The sequence below is a fragment of the Anguilla rostrata genome, chromosome 18, assembly GCF_018555375.3.
Source record: "Anguilla rostrata isolate EN2019 chromosome 18, ASM1855537v3, whole genome shotgun sequence".
Classification (NCBI taxonomy): Eukaryota; Metazoa; Chordata; class Actinopteri; order Anguilliformes; family Anguillidae; genus Anguilla; species Anguilla rostrata.
This window is the reverse complement of record NC_057950.1, coordinates 3,698,507-3,714,160: the sequence shown is the minus strand read 5'-3', so window position 1 is coordinate 3,714,160 and position 15,654 is coordinate 3,698,507. Positions and strand designations below refer to the sequence as shown.

At 47.2% G+C, this 15,654-nt stretch overlaps 1 protein-coding gene across 1 annotated transcript in view; it reads left to right on the top strand.

Annotated features, from left to right (window-relative positions):
• The first annotated feature begins 3,157 nt into the window (after positions 1–3,157).
• The window catches only part of loxl4 (lysyl oxidase-like 4), a 39,415-nt gene continuing 26,918 nt past the window's right edge, over positions 3,158–15,654 (top strand). The window contains exons 1-4 of the mRNA XM_064317628.1: positions 3,158–3,310; positions 4,875–5,183; positions 7,366–7,712; positions 8,283–8,497. Coding sequence (XP_064173698.1) covers positions 4,898–5,183; positions 7,366–7,712; positions 8,283–8,497 — 848 coding nt within the window. The 5' untranslated portion in view covers positions 3,158–3,310; positions 4,875–4,897. The remainder of the gene's footprint in view (positions 3,311–4,874; positions 5,184–7,365; positions 7,713–8,282; positions 8,498–15,654) is intronic.

Sequence of the window (15,654 nt, the reverse complement as noted above, 5' to 3'; positions counted from 1 at the left end):
ACTGACCCACTCTGCCCAAAACAACACGCACTGCCCCAAGCAACACACACTGCCCTGAACAACACTCACTGCCTCAAATATAAAAAACACTGCCCAAAACACTCACTGCCCTAAACAACACACACCGCCTCAAACAACACTCACTGTTGTAAACTGTGCAGAAACACAGTGACACACTCTGACCAAAACAGGCAGATGCTGACAGATTAAGGCTCCCTGTATAATGCCCTCCTCCAGCTGTAAGTAACCCCCCTCACCTCCCCATTCCCAGATCCTCTGATGTCTCTTCTCCTCTGACCATGCCTTCTGACGCCCGCTGTCTCTGTGTCACTCGCTTTTCTAACCGGCCTTGTCACATGCTGAGCGGTGGCGGTCCAATCACAGAGGGAGAGAGCAGGCGTTCGGATGGCCCTAGCTCCAGAACTGCCCCTGGATTATTTTCTCTGCTTGACCTCTGAGATTACTCCTGTGATCAGTCCCCTGTAACCAGGGCCTGGTGTTCCATGGTTACTAACGAGGGTGGGAAGCCCACTCGAGCGTCACGTGCCACTCAAACCTGCTCATCGCCAGATTTAGGTACACAACCGGAACTAAAATCAGCCAAAATGGAGCGGAAACAATGGTATTTTAAATCTTTTAAAAAATAAATAAAAATTATTTGGCCAGTCCTTTACCCTCTTCGAAACTGTGCTTTGAGTCATGACTGTGTTTCTGTTACTGCTGCTCAGACTAATGATAAAATTTAATTTGGTCAGTTGACTTTCTGAATGTTTAAAAAAACAAAATTTAATGGCATGAGGTGTAACAGAGTGAGTTGTAAACTCCAAGCATCTATTTTGGGGGAAAAGTTGGTACTTGTTCTTTCCAACCAAAAAAATAAAATAAAAATAAGAAACCCTCCTCACGGACCCTGTGAGAAACCCCAGAACCTCACGCGACCAAAAAAGTCCAGACCACTAGTGGTTAGCCGGTCGTCCCCTGGGCCCAATAAAAGAGGAAAATATGGTTCCATTGCGTGCCCGCAGGCAGAAGTGAAGAATCACACATTAAAACATGGTGTACTTTCGCTGTGCTGGATCAGTAAGCAAGCACAGCTTACGCTCTTGACTTTGTCCGTCAGCTGGCAGGCCTTGTGACAAAAGCACGCAGGTATGTAGGGGGAGGTTTCCAAGGCGACAACGGCTCCGCGAAAAAAAAAAAAACAACAACACAAAAACACGGTTAATACGGGGAGACCAGAGAAGCGAAACGATAAAAAAAAAATGTCTTCGCGGAAGATCAGCCGGGAGCGTTGCTTATTGAGAACAAGCCCGTGGTTTTGCGGTCTCCTCGCATCCGCGGATTGGTTTTTGCCGCCCCTTCTGGATGACTACGGGGTTTGACATGCCCGCTGCTATTTCGGACGCAGGTTCTTCCTGTGGGCTACGGTTGCACAAAACGCTCCTCGATAGAGGTTAAGGAGCCGACGCACGGGGGCGGGGGTTTAGCATGTCGCAGGCACAGCGCTCCGCTGACCGTCTAAAGAGAGGGTGGACGAGATTTTCAGTAAACAGGACTCGTGACGGGCGGCGATGGAAGTTTAACTTGGCGCATGAACAGATGCAGGATCGGCGGGCCGACTTGAAAAGGCACCTCGGCGGGCGAAAACAAAAACACTGAAAGTGGCCGTTTGAATATGCCACGCATCGGCACGTGCGTGTGTCGCGTGTCACCTTAAATAACTTTTGAACTAACTGCTTTTAAAAATAACTTCTTACCATACATATCAGACATTTTCCATATAGATAAAATATTACCATATTGTTATCTATGAAGTGACTTGTAATCACTTCGTAGAAAACAATATGGTATGGGCAGTGCCTGCCCGCGGCAGATGGGTTCCCCCTCTGAGTCCGGTTCTGCTCAAGGTTTCTTCCTGTTATCAGTCAGGGAGTTTTTCCTTGCCTCTGTTGCCCTTGGCTTACTCTTTGGGGGCTGGTTCTCTGTAAAGCTGCTTTGTGACAAAGCTCCTTTGTTGAAAGCGCTATACAAATAAAATTGATTGATTGATTGATTAATCTTACCACTCAACTCCGTATCCAGTTATCTGCCGTTAATATCTACGTCTTGGGTCTTCAACAGCAGGTCTTAGGAGGTCATGACCTTGACATGGCCAGACTTCATATGCAAACACTATGCATAGATTTGGGGGGGAAAAATCCTTCTTAAAATATGATGGGGGTCTCCCAGATGCCTTTGAGTCTGGATTGGGGGGGGGGGGCAGTTTCCCTGGATCAGAAAAGTTTGAAAGCCCCCTGATCTGGGTCAAATAAAATCACAGTCGTGTGTCCTCGCCACCAGTGGATTTTTTTTACAGAGAACTCCATGTACTCACGGTGAGCGCTTTTAAAGAAGGGCTGGAGGTTACGCCACACTTATTGTGTTTCCTCTCACTCGTAAGTCTGCAGAACGCTTGTTAAAATGTGCCCCGACACCACGGCTCGGAACCGCTTCCACGAAAAAGCACGAAGCTGCGCTATAAAAGGAAAACCACAGCACTTCTCTGTGCCACAGGCTTATTGACATTTTAAAATGACCCATTTCACTGCAAATCTCTGTGCCTGTTTTCAATATGTATTTACATTTTATTTTTCCTCGAATTGGGGGGGAAATGGGAAAGATAATACTTTTCAAAGTTGTCTGTAAGGCTTTATGGAAAACACTTGAGAATGAATTCGAACTTTTCAAATAGCCCTCTGCTGTTTGTGCGATTCTGTGTACGCCCTCAAGGCCGCAACTTAAAACAGGAAAAAATGAAAAGAAAGGGGGGTTTTATAGATATTTTTAGGAGGCAGATTATGTGCATTTGTGCATTAATGCTGTTCTTGTACTCCCGATACCCAGGCTCAGAAAGACAATATGAGAAGAAACTGTAAATATATATTAAAATATTGCCACCATACATTGAATATATGCAACAACAAAAACAAAAACAAAAAAAAAATTGAAAGGGCACACAAAACTCTATTGCATGTTGTAGTCTATAGATACAGAAGGCCAAATTTCCTCTTTAATATATATTTAAAAAAACTTTTACTTGGGACATACTTAAAATTTTTCAGGAGAAAGAAAAGGGTGTGACGTGGGAGGGATGGAGGGACACGATGAAGGAGGGAGGGAGAAGGAGGGGAGGGAAGGAGAGGAGAGGAAAACGACAGACCAGAGATTTCTTCTCAGCAGCACCCTCCTTCGCTCGTTCGTTCACTCCTTCTCTCCCTCTCTCTTTCCCAGCCCAAGGACACGAGGGGTTCTCAGCAGAACTGGCCGTCAGGTGAGTATAGGCTCTCTGCCGGTTCTCAGCACGACTGCAGTGCCCACACACGTCTGCTCTATCAGTGGCTTGTCTGCCTGTCCTCTCTCTCTCTCTCTGATTTATCCACCGTGTTAAATATACTCCATGAGATCACATAATAGACATACTCTGCTTCTTTCACACAAAACTGCAACCTTCCATGGTTATTCCAGACTGTTTCTTTTTGGTTTCTGTTTCTGTTTTTATCATACCTAGGGGCTGCTGTGCGGTGCTGCAGTGTTACTTTGTTAGTTGGAGAGTTTGACTGACTGTGCTACTCTACTTGTAGCCCTTGGTTACCCCTCTCATCTGTAAGTTGAGATGTGTGGGATCACAGTTTAATCACAGTTGAGACTCATTTTGGGGGAGACTGGAAAGGCAAGGGCAGAAGTGAACTGAATTATTTGCTTTACTAATTATATGTCTGCTTTTGGAATAATATGTAATTACTTTACAGTTTGCGACTTCACTACCTCGCGTGCCAATAATACTTAAGAGTTATGAGCCAGACAAGTGCATATTTCTTGTAATGGAATAATTCCATGTACCAAGGCTAGGCATTGTGGGAATGCGGAAACAATCCATTTATTTTTTGCCAGATGACGGTCAGTTTCTCAAATTTTTTTTTATTTTCAATTCAGGAATTCATCTAACGTGTCACTGTATATGAATGTGAGCTGGGAATGATGTGACTGGCCAACCATGTCAGGATTCACTGGAGACAGTTGATTCAAACTTGAATATTTTCTAACAGTGGCACCTATTGCTCTTTATTATTTTTTTATTTTTTTGTGTTAAAGTTGTGCTGACTGTCCATACTCACGATGACTTGACATGTATCACCGTTTTATTACAAATATGTATCTACAATGTATCATTACTTGACCTGACATGGAAGTCCAGATTCATTTGCTACTCTTATTTTAATGTGTCCAAACAAGAACAAGATCACGCTTTCCAGTAATATTAATAAATAGGTACATGCTTATCAATAAAACATTAATTATAATAACCCATCATTTTCTAATTATAGTTGTCTAATTATAGGTAGCGATTAAATAAATATTATTAATGCACCTGGATGAAAGACCTGCTGTTGATGATGATTAAGAACACAATTGTATGAGTGACGGCGTAGTAATTCCGACAATATATAGCCTACTCGTTCTCTCCTCAGACAACCTGAAGTTATCGCTTCAACCCGCGTCTCCAGTGGGTGTCAGTATTGGCCTTTAACGGGATGTGCACGGGCACAGTGACCGGCTTTATTGCCCAATAAATTAATTGAAAAGGCTTCTTGTGCAAATACCCGTAGGGCTACACATATTTCTGGGAGATAAGCATCGCGTTTGTTTTGTCACGAGAAAACTACGGCACATTAGGCTAAATTAATGTTGAACGTATTTCAGATTTGTATGGAGTGTATTAAAACAATGTAATACAATAATCACAATACAAGCGAGCAACATGTCAACACAGTGACCGCATGTTTAATTTTAAGCGCTAATTGATGTCGCCAACATTACATGTTTCTTCTTTTCAGAAGCTCCACGGTGCTACGGAACGATGCTGGGCTTTTTGCTGTGCGTCTGCCCCTTGCTTTTTCTCTCCGCGCACGGAAGCCCCGGATCTTCGGGCCGCCGCTCTGCCCGCGCGCCAGCTGTCCGCGTGCGCCTGGCCGGTACCGGTCGAACTCAAAATGAAGGGCGCGTTGAAGTCTTTTACAACAACACGTGGGGCACCGTCTGCGACGACGAGGTCGACATTAAATTGGCCAACGTCGTGTGTCGCGAGCTTGGTTTCCGAAACGGAATCACCTGGGCACACAGCGCCAAGTACGGGGTAGGAGCGGGTGAGTATGTGTACTTAAGGCTGCGGCACTTAAGAGTTATGCTACCAGGGAAACATACTTACTGGACTATTTACTGTCCGCAATTTAGACTTCCTCCAACTAAGTATTTGCTTGATTTTTCCGCCGTCGATTTTTCGCCTTGCTTAAACTCTAGAGGTGGGCATTTAATTTCCTGTCAGTGACTCCACTAATTAGATTCAGTTCACGATAGAGATTCGTTCACTGATTGGTTCACGGATGCGTTCAGTTGTAGGCCTACTGTCAGTTGTCTTTGAATTGCGAACGAGCCACGTTCAGACTGCATTCCTTCGTCAGTGATTCGTTCAGTGACTCATCGCGCCTGCAAAGTCTGTACTCTACCACAAGATAACGGATATGGAACAACGATAAAACAAATACGAAACTGATTTTGTTGTTAACTCAGTTTGTGATCTGTGAAAGGCACGGTTCCATTTCAGTTTTCCTGTGTGGCTTTGACGGCACTTTGCTGAGAGTGGAGTTTAAATCCCTTGGCAAAGCGCGATGTCGCCGAGTTTAATCAGAAGTTTTAAAATACCCTCTATCATTGATAACTTTTTTTTCACATAATATATTATACAATAAAACGGACCATTGTAAATCCAAAAATTAAGTAGAACAGTGTACCATGATTACAGATCGAGTCCATTGGATTAAAAAAAGCTAATTATTAAATCAAAGGAGCACAATGTTTGAGTGGGCAGGCAAGATGAGGCTATATAATCAATAAATCAATATCAATCAATAAATATACTGACATGCAGTTATAACTATATACAAAAAATCAACAATTAAAATATGCTAGCAAATTATTTTGTTAATTTGGCCTGTGAATGATTTCAGATGGAACGAAGCAGTGGCAAGTTTGAGTAATACTGCACGTGTATGTGGGTGTATCTCTACATTATCCTACCATCTCGCTGTAAAATGTGCGACCATTGTTTTGTTTCAGCGTGTGAAAATAAAAAGTAATGTGTATGCATTGTAGTCTGCGACTTAAAAGTTCCATAACTATATTCAAACGACAACAAGAAGGCTATACCGATCGAACAAACGACTTGACCCGTTCCTTCAGTTCACTTTTCTTTCTACTAAGAAGTGGGTGCGTTGATTTGTTCACTGTCATTTCTTTGGGGTCATATATGCCCAGTGAGTGCGCCTAGCTGTCAATGCACCTGTTTGCATATGCCCTTTACACTGAAATAACTTCACAAAATCAGCCATTTAAAGTACCCGGTATTTTCTTTTTTATTGACAGAATGATTGAAGCTTGCTCTAAGTTTGTTTAATGTGAATCGAAATTATTTTGTAGAATCCATAGGCTTCTGCCACGGTTGTTGCTGCTTTTGGCTTTCCCCGTCCTGCCCTTTAATTTAGATTTAGTGGCTCAATAAAACGTCCCGTAAATGAAAGCAGCAAGTGCAGCGCAGAACTGGCAAGGCAACGCTGTCATTAGCCTGAAACAAACGTCCCAGCAAAAGCTCAGAAAATCAGATACATCGCCGCGGTGGGCCGCCGTAAAGAAGGCGCTTTGAGAATCTCATTATCGTTCTCTGAGCTTTACGGTTGTGTAGTGAATTATTCGCCGCGCTGTGCCGTGAGTTGTGTTCATGGTAGCGCGCATTAAAGGTTCGCTGTTAGTGCTTTAGCCTTGCGTACTCTCCCATTGCATAACTGTGCAGAGAGGCTGAATCTGTGACAGGCCTTGCCATACCTTTGCCAGTATAATTGATGTGACCTGCATTTCATGATTTCATTTGCCAAAACCAAAACTGTTAAAAAAAGTTTGAAGTGATGAACTTTGGCTGACGTTTTTTAAAATGAAATTTTACTCGTAGGAACACAGCATTGCAGGCTCTGCATTTATATTATTCCACACAAGTAAAGTTAGTTTATTTGAAACTACAGTCATATTGATCTTTCTGGGGCCTGTATCACAAAGCAGGATCACTGAGTCAGCCGACTAACTGCGCTGAGTAAAACCTGGAAACCCTCCCAAACCTGGAACACGGACTGAAGTAAAAAGAGCTATTCCAGGTTTTACTCAGTGCAGTTTACCCAGCTAACTCAGTAACCGTGCTTAGTGATACAGGCCCACAGTGTGTATTTTCGTGGGTGTGGAAAGGCAGAATTCTGATTGGCTGATTGGCTGCCGCCCCCCCAGGCCCGATCTGGCTGGATAACGTGCGCTGCTCGGGCACGGAGAGCTCACTGACGGACTGCCGCTCCAACGGCTGGGGCGTGCACGACTGCCGGCACACGGAGGACCTGGGCGTGGTGTGCGGGGACGAGCAGCGCCTGGACGGCGGGCACCAGCACCAGAAGGTGAAGGCGCGGCCCGGGTACCACCGCGGGCACCCCATCGCCCTGCGGCGGAACAGCAGCGCCACCCGCCAGTGGCGGGAGAACACCGCGCGGCTGGGCAACAGCGCCACCCTCAGGACGGGCAATGACGTCTCGCACCTGGGCCCGCCCCTCAGGCAGCAGCTCTCCAACAGCCTGCACGGTCAGGTGAGCCTCCCCACCCCCCCTCCACCCTGACCAGAGGACCCCCAACCACCCCCCCTCCCCTCCAGGGGGAATACACCCCCTTCTTTAGAGCACCTGCCCCCCAGGGGAACCCCCCCCCCCCCAGGGACCCCCAACTACTTCCAAAAGTAGGATCTTTGTTTTGTAAAGTCCCAGACTGGTAGCATGAGCATAAAGCTTCTCACCTTCCAGGGCATCCACAGGGACATCCAGTTCCCTCCAAAAGGGGGTGTGGTCAGCAGGGGGTGGTAGTGGGCTGGGGAGGGGGGGGGAACTGCTGATGTTTTGGTTCACCGCATCCAGAATGCACTTGGATGGGGGATGGTGTGCTGAATCGCATCCTTCCACATGTGCATGAGGAGGGGAAGGGGTTAGACCCTGGAGCTCCCAAATCACTCTCTCTCTACTCATCAACACTGACACCTTTACTAGCAGGCATAATTACCCCTGAATAATCCTCCACAGTGGTGACAGTGAGTGCTGTGCATCGCCCCCCGTGTGCCCCCTAGTGGTGACAGTGAGCGTGCGCTCGTCTCCTCTCCCCTCCCGCAGGCCGCCAGAAAGGTGAGGATCGAGGAGGTGCGTCTGCGGCCCATCCTGACCTCCACCAAGAAGCGCGCCCTGGTGACGGAGGGCGTGGTGGAGGTGAAGCACGCCGGCAGGTGGAGGCAGGTGTGCGACCTGGGCTGGAACCTCAACAGCAGCAGGGTGGTGTGCGGCATGCTGGGATTCCCGTCCGCCGCCCAGCACAACGCCAAGATGTACAAGTACGTCCCTCCTCACCGTCTGCCCTCCCAGACCTTCAGGTCCCAGGTTATACAGAGCAGGGTTTCCCCAATATTGAGCGGCGCACTCTGACTATGCTAAAGGCCCACTTGATGTTCTATAGTGGTGATCATGGCCATAACTCGTCTTACCAACTGTGAAAACTAAAAAACATTCTAAAATAATGTTTAACCCTTTTAAGATGTGAGATCTCAAGTGTGTGATTAGAATGCTCTTAACTGAATGTTCTGAGCATTTTAGTGCTGATGTCACAATCACTACTGGTGATTGACAGAAAAGGGGTTCTAGAACACTGACTTTGAATTTTGAAAAAGCATTTTTTTTTAAACCGACGCTTCAAAGGGTAAGGCTGTTTGAGAAGGTGTGGCAGTTTGAAGCCTCAGACACCCACCCCAATGACGTGCGGAGTGCGTTGTGTCTGAAATGAAGCTTTGTAAATATGTTTTTTGGAAAGTTGGGCCCTGAAGGGACTCCAGTTCTCAACATCCTCAACAGAGATAGTCTGTGCATCCACCTGCCAGTTTTTCATAAAGTCACAGCCTTTACCATCTCTTATGCCTACAGCTGAGTTGGCTATGTTCCTTTCGGGTGCATCAGTACATAAATCTCTGCTTGGTATTTTGGTCTTCTTTTGCAGTTTTTTGCATGATGCCTCCTAGAACCATATCCTTCTAGAAGTTTCTGTTCGGCAAAAAAAATAAATAAATAAATTTATCCGAATTTGGGCAAGTCACAATGATGATGATGCTAATGACTGCCTTTCTTGAGCTGGAAGAAAATCTTCAATTGATTTAAGGGAAATAAACGTGTATAAGAGTGAGGTGGTGGGGCGGGCAGGTCTATTACTGCTCATTTGAGTCACCTTTTCTGCTCAGTTCTGGCTTATCTTCAGCCCACAGGCAGGTCTTAATAGACTTCAGACTGAGAAGTGATAAAGAGATTTCCCTCGCTCACTGATACCATCTCCATTTCCTTATTTTGTTTTTCTTTTTTAAGAGGAATGGGTTTTTAAGAGGAATGGAGTGACTTTGACTTTGATTGCTTTGACGGGCTCTAATATCCCCGTTGATGGTCGTTTACGGCAGACCATCAGTTACTGAAACAGGAAGTGGTGGTGGTGTTGGAGGCAGTTGGTTGGCAGTTGGTTTTTATAAACGCTGCTTTTATTTGGGCCTCGCTTTAGACTTGCAGTGGTGCTCTAATCCTGTAACTCTGTGCTGTGGGTTCCTGCTTTAGCTGTTGCTGTTTTAGCAGTATGGTAGGTGATGTTCATTGTTTTCTCCATTGCATAGTGTGAGTGATTATTTATAATAATAATAACAATAATAATAATAATAATAACCCCGTAAGTCAGGGAACTTAATTCTTGGAAGTCTGTATTTCTACGGGGGTGTTTGCAGTCAGCGGCGTAGTCTTGGAAAGAAGATGTGATGTGAGGACTGTACAGCACACCCCAAAATCAACAGACACTGCGGCCCTCCCGAAATTCAGTTTGAGACCCGTGTGCATTCTGCATGTTACGCAGGTCCTGGTGGAGCCTGGTTAGCGCCCCAAGGCTCTGTTTAATCTGTCAGCACCTGTCGAGCCGAAGCGAAAGGCGTTAAATGTCGTACTCCGTTTAATTATGACGCTGTGGCGCACCTCAGCTATGTGCAGTGGAGCGGTGTGCTAAATCTAAAAGGTCAGATTGCTGATTGGCCGAATTACCAAAGCCAGCCAGCCAGCCTCGGCCAATCAAAGCAGGAGCAGAACCCTTGGCTGTGCATTGCTTTCGACAAACAAAAGCGATAGCTGTGCGTCTGACCTGGGTCAAGGGTCACGTGCACATCTGAAATATTTTAACTGTTCAGATGCTGGTCAAATTTGGAAATGCTCATCCCATGAACCCCCCCCCCCCCCACCACCCTTCCCCAGCGAGCCTCACCATGGGGAGGAATCTAACTCGGACCCCACACTTCATGGTGGCAGTCTCTGTGCCCGCAGTGAGACTGGCACGCTGTGCCCGCAGTCTGACTGGCAGAGCGTACACGTGCCAGCGCGACCGCGCGGGCGAACCGTAGCCCTCCCCGTGCCACACAGACGGGCCCTCAGGGCCTATTTTTAGAGGGCCCAAACGGGGCCGTTTGTGAGGTATAAATAGCGGCGCTCTGCCCGCTCTCCAAACCCATATCCTCCCTCCGCCGTGGGGCCCTTCTCCCCGCCTCCTTCGGCTCTGCCCCCTCTCCAAACCCATATCCTCCCTCCGCCGTGGGGCCCTTCTCCCCGCCCCCTTCGGCTCTGCCCGCTCTCCAAACCCATATCCTCCCTCCGCCGTGGGGCCCTTCTCCCCGCCTCCTTCGGCTCTGCCCCCTCTCCAAACCCATATCCTCCCTCCGCCGTGGGGCCCTTCTCCCCGCCCCCTTCGGCTCTGCCCGCTCTCCAAACCCATATCCTCCCTCCACCGTGGGGCCTTCTCCCGCCCCGTTGGCTCTGCCCGCTCTGCAAACCCATATCCTCCCTCCGCCGTGGGCCCTTCTCCCCACCCACTTCGGCTCTGCCCGCTCTCCAGACCCATATCCTCCCTCCGCTGTGGGCCCTTCTCCCTGCCTCCTTCGGCGGTCACAGACCCGCCATGTCCCATCAGCCCTCCGGTGGGGAAAAACACGCTGAGCCGCCGCAGAGCAAAATGCCACCCAAAAATCCGTAATGTCAAGTCAAAATGGCGGGAGCAGAGGTTGCTATAAAGCATATAAACTGGCCCACATTACATATGAAGCACTTGCATGAACATGCATACATGGTTGACATGTGCTGTATTTGAAATGATGCCCATCCCTGCTGAAAAGTATGTGGACAAGGGTTTCGCCCCCAAAGGAACTGGCATAATTTGGATGACCCCACCTCTCTGTCTCTCACTCTCTCTTCCTCTTCCTCTCTCTCTGTCTGTTTCCCTCACTCTCTCTTCCTCCCTCTCTGTCTCCTTCACTCTCTTTCCCTCACTCTCTTTCACTCTCTCTCTCTCTCTCTCTCTCTCTCTCTCACTCTCTCCCTCCTTCCACACATGCCTTCCACACTCCACAGCATACAAACCCAGTACAGTAGAAAGGGCAGAAGTGTTTGTTTTTTTTGGTTGGGGGAAATGCTTCAGTGGTTTTGTGCTGAGGGAAGTGAAAAAGTGTTGCTGCTTGAATAAAACTCCTTCGCCCCAGATGACTAATTTGGAATTGTCAGCTAGCAGGAGCGCTATTACCGCTGTTCCCTCCAAAAGCATCTTTATGTTAGCAAGTAGAAAATAATAGCCGTGTAGCTAGTGTCGCTAGCTAGTTCTTGTCACAGCCTTTTTAACGGCTTATTTGAATTTTCCGACCACATTATTAATGCAAAAATGACGGTTTTTTTTTTGGAGCAGCATTGTGTGTATTTTAGTGCCGGTCCTCCTAAACCAGGTTCTTGTCCTCTAATTTCATACAATTAACTGGGTTGGTGTTTGACGTTAGGAACACGCGGCCGTTCCTCTGCCAATCTCCTTTGCTTGTCTCTGGGTCACCATGGAAACACGCTGAACATCAAAGGAAAATTGTTATTTCACCCCCCTCGAAATTCAACCACGAGGCCACCCATCTTGACCTCCTTCCCTGACTTTACCTCTTTTGACCCTCGTTCCACCTTTTGGCCTGGCTTCTTCTGTTCACATCATAATTCTGCAAACATGTTTATGACTTGCAGCATATGCCTGTGAACATTTTGGGATTTTCCACGATCCCCCATTAGCTGTTCTGTGCCTTACGGGAAGAATGCTCTACCCCTGTGCTAAATATGAACATTTGGGATCGCCTCTGTCTGTGTGCGGATCAGCCCCAGTCTGTTATTAACTCTCAGTCAAACCGAATCTGTGTTGTGGAGAACGTGGAGGACGGAGTCACACAACCCCATCAGCACAAAGCCTTCGCCCCAAGCCTTCAACCCAGAAATGTTCTAAATGCAAGCATTGTACCCGGTTTAGCTGGGAAAGAACCGTAAAGGCTGAAAAAAGAACGTGTATTTTTGTAATTTTGGCTGCATCACAGTCTGTGTAATTTCTCTGATGTTCTCTGAGTTAACCTGAACATCTTTCTCAAGACATTGGTGACTCACACCATTCAGGGAATGACTGGCTGCCACTGTTGATCGAACCAAACAAAGCGGTGGTAGCACGACAGAAGAACACACAGTAACAGTGGGCGAGATTTGATTCTGTTCAAGGAGCAGACACTTGTTGAATATTTAAATGAGAGCTGTACGTGTTTTATTTCGATTTGCATGCAGATTTGGAAAATGGTGTCCAAAATCACTTAAATCACGTAAATTCAGACATGGAAATGGCGGTACATCAGGTTTCCTTAAACAGTGCTGGAGATCCATAAACACAAGGCATTTGCATAAGTGGAATGACAGATATCTCCGTGGTGGGCTGTGGAGCGGTGGGTAGGGGCTTTGGCCTTGTGTTAATGACCTGCCCAGCTTTACATAGAACCTTCAAACCTACGCGGTTCTTGCAGGAAGAGCGTATCCGAAGGCAGCTGGTTATCTGCATATTTGCATTTAAAAAACCATAGTTTTTTATTTAGCAGACATCTGAATAATTTAACCTTGAACATGTGAGTTTGAAATGTCAGCAGGTTCTTTAGCATTCTGCCAACCTTTCTGCATGCTTTCGTAGCTGTTTGCTTGGAAGAAGACATAGGGAGGTGTTTTCCCGTCGCGTAAAGAGTATGGAAACCATCACTGAAGTTCCACCAAACTTTGAGAACTGTGAATGTGGGAGGAGTTGGGAGGAGTTACCTACCTGTACAATTCAGTGGGAGGTGCTATCTGTAGAGACAAAAGCTCTGGACCTCTATGGTGACATAATTTCTGTGACGATTGCTTTTGACCAATCGGCAGCCTGTTGTATGCCTAGCACCACCCATTGGTTCCTGCTGATTTCATTGGGTACCTAGCCAAGAGCAGGGAATAATAGAGTGTGGTGCTGTTAATAATGGAACCATCAAACAGGACTGGGATCTCAGTTTTGGATTAGAGTCCAGTGCAGTGCTCATAAACAGTACAGTTCCGTCATAGTCAGTTTCAGATACCAACTGCTAAAAAAAAACAGAAAGTGTAATGGAGAGACCTGTGTTTTTATTTATGTATTACAAAATATGGCCCAACCTCATGTATTGAGGATAACACAGTAAGGGGAAGTTGGTGTTCCTTGAAAGACGTGGCTTTTTCTCAGCTGCAGTTGCGTGTGATTTCACTGGGGTCATGTGGGGTGCATCAGAGGGCGAAACCACCCCCTCATCCGGACAGGAAACGGATGAAAGGACATTGTTCTGGAAGACTGCTGCTCGCTGTCATCAGACCTCGTTTCCCTCTCTAATTAGGGACTGCAGTAGGGCTCTTTGGTAGAAAAACAAACAAAGAGAGAAAAACCGCACTAAAGAGCCGTTTATAGCGCCGGACGCGTGTCATCTCGCGGCGTCTACCTGCTGCGCGCGCGACAGACGACATCTTCATCCTGTCTGGCTCTGAGATGGCCCCGCCCCCCTCCAGGGGATCTGCACACGCTCAGAACCGTGCGTTAGGCCTATGGCCGCCTCTGCTCTGTGTGTGCTGGACGAGCTGCACGTGTGTGGGTGTGTGTGTGTGTGTGTGGATGTTTGTTCATGTGTGGGTGCCTGGTGTGTGTATGTGAGTGTTTGAGTGTGTGTGCGTGTGTGTGCTTGTGTGAGTGTGTGTGTATGTGGTGTGTGTGTGTGTGTACGTGTGTGTGTGTGTGTATGTGAGTGTGTTCGTGTATGCATGTGTGTGGGTGTGTGTGTGTGTGTTTGCGTGCGTGTGCAGCATAGCTAAATTTCAGTTGCGCCCTGCTGTGTCAGCATGGACTGCTGTCTGTGGAGACTGCCATTTGGGGATTATGACCCCGTTTTGCTTGATTAGCCTGTTGTTACATTAACCTTTTCTCCATTGTGTGGGGGACGGGAGACATGTTCCAGGCAGCAGGTTTGGGACCACTGCGTCTCTGCATTCTGGAAGTCCCTCGATTATCTATTTTTTAAAATCATCTCTGCTTTACAGTTTAAGGAATGCAGCTCGTCCTCATAAAGGACTTTAATGGGGTCTCGCAGATATGTTCATTACCCAAAAATTTTCTCCCCTCCAGGAATTCTAATTTACACCCTTGATCTGTGATCGCTGCGGGTCGGGGGGGGGGGTGAGCACTGCGTGCGGGCAGGTTGGCGTTAATGTCCCACAAAACCTGGGTCTCACCCAGCAGGCTTGTGGTAACAGCAGGGGGGGGTGCCCTCAGTCTCCATGGCACCCGGCTAATTAAAGGGTTCGAGCCCAGAATCCCCCCCCCCTCCGAGCCCAGCTATAACCCGGGCAACATTATGTTGAGCATGTTTGACCCTTGGGAACTTGAGACTGCAATCAAAATATTGTATAATGTGACTGGCACCCAGCCAGCAATCACGGACTATAGGATGTGTCCTGGGTGGGGTGCTCTTCGTGAGGGAGTCTTGTGGCCTCTTCGTGCGGGAGGCTTGTGGCCTCTCGGTCTGGTCTGGTCCCTGGATGGATATATGCTACAGCCGAGTTCTGGGAGAAGCCACCTTTTTGTGGCATAGCTGCCTAGCCTAGCTTCAGATGCTTCTACTGTTACCTGTCAGTGGAGTGAGTCGGTCAAACGGTATTCATCTCTGTCTTTGTTAAACACGATATGCAGGTTTATTTTTGGACTCCTCTTAGTTTTGGACTACAGATTTTCCCCCATATTTTACAGCTGAGCTTGGGAACTCTACAGAAGTGCTGTCAAAGAGCTTTCGGTCTTACAGGGGTTCAATCTCACACAAACATGCTTGAAATCAGTCACTGACAGAGGTAGAGATTCACTCTCACACAAATCTGCTGGCAGGTATAAATCAAGCAGCTGTCAGTCAGGGAAAGCAACAGTTGTTACAGACACAAGAAATGAGAGTAGAGAGTAAAAAGTGAAGCCAAACACAGCAGCGTGGCTGTTTTCTCCAAACAGGCGGGCTGGCCGTGTCATTTAGCTCTTCCTGGGGTTTGTAAACCAGGGGTGAGGCAGGATGCCTAATTACACGGGCAGGTAGGACAGTGGGAACTAATTAAAAGC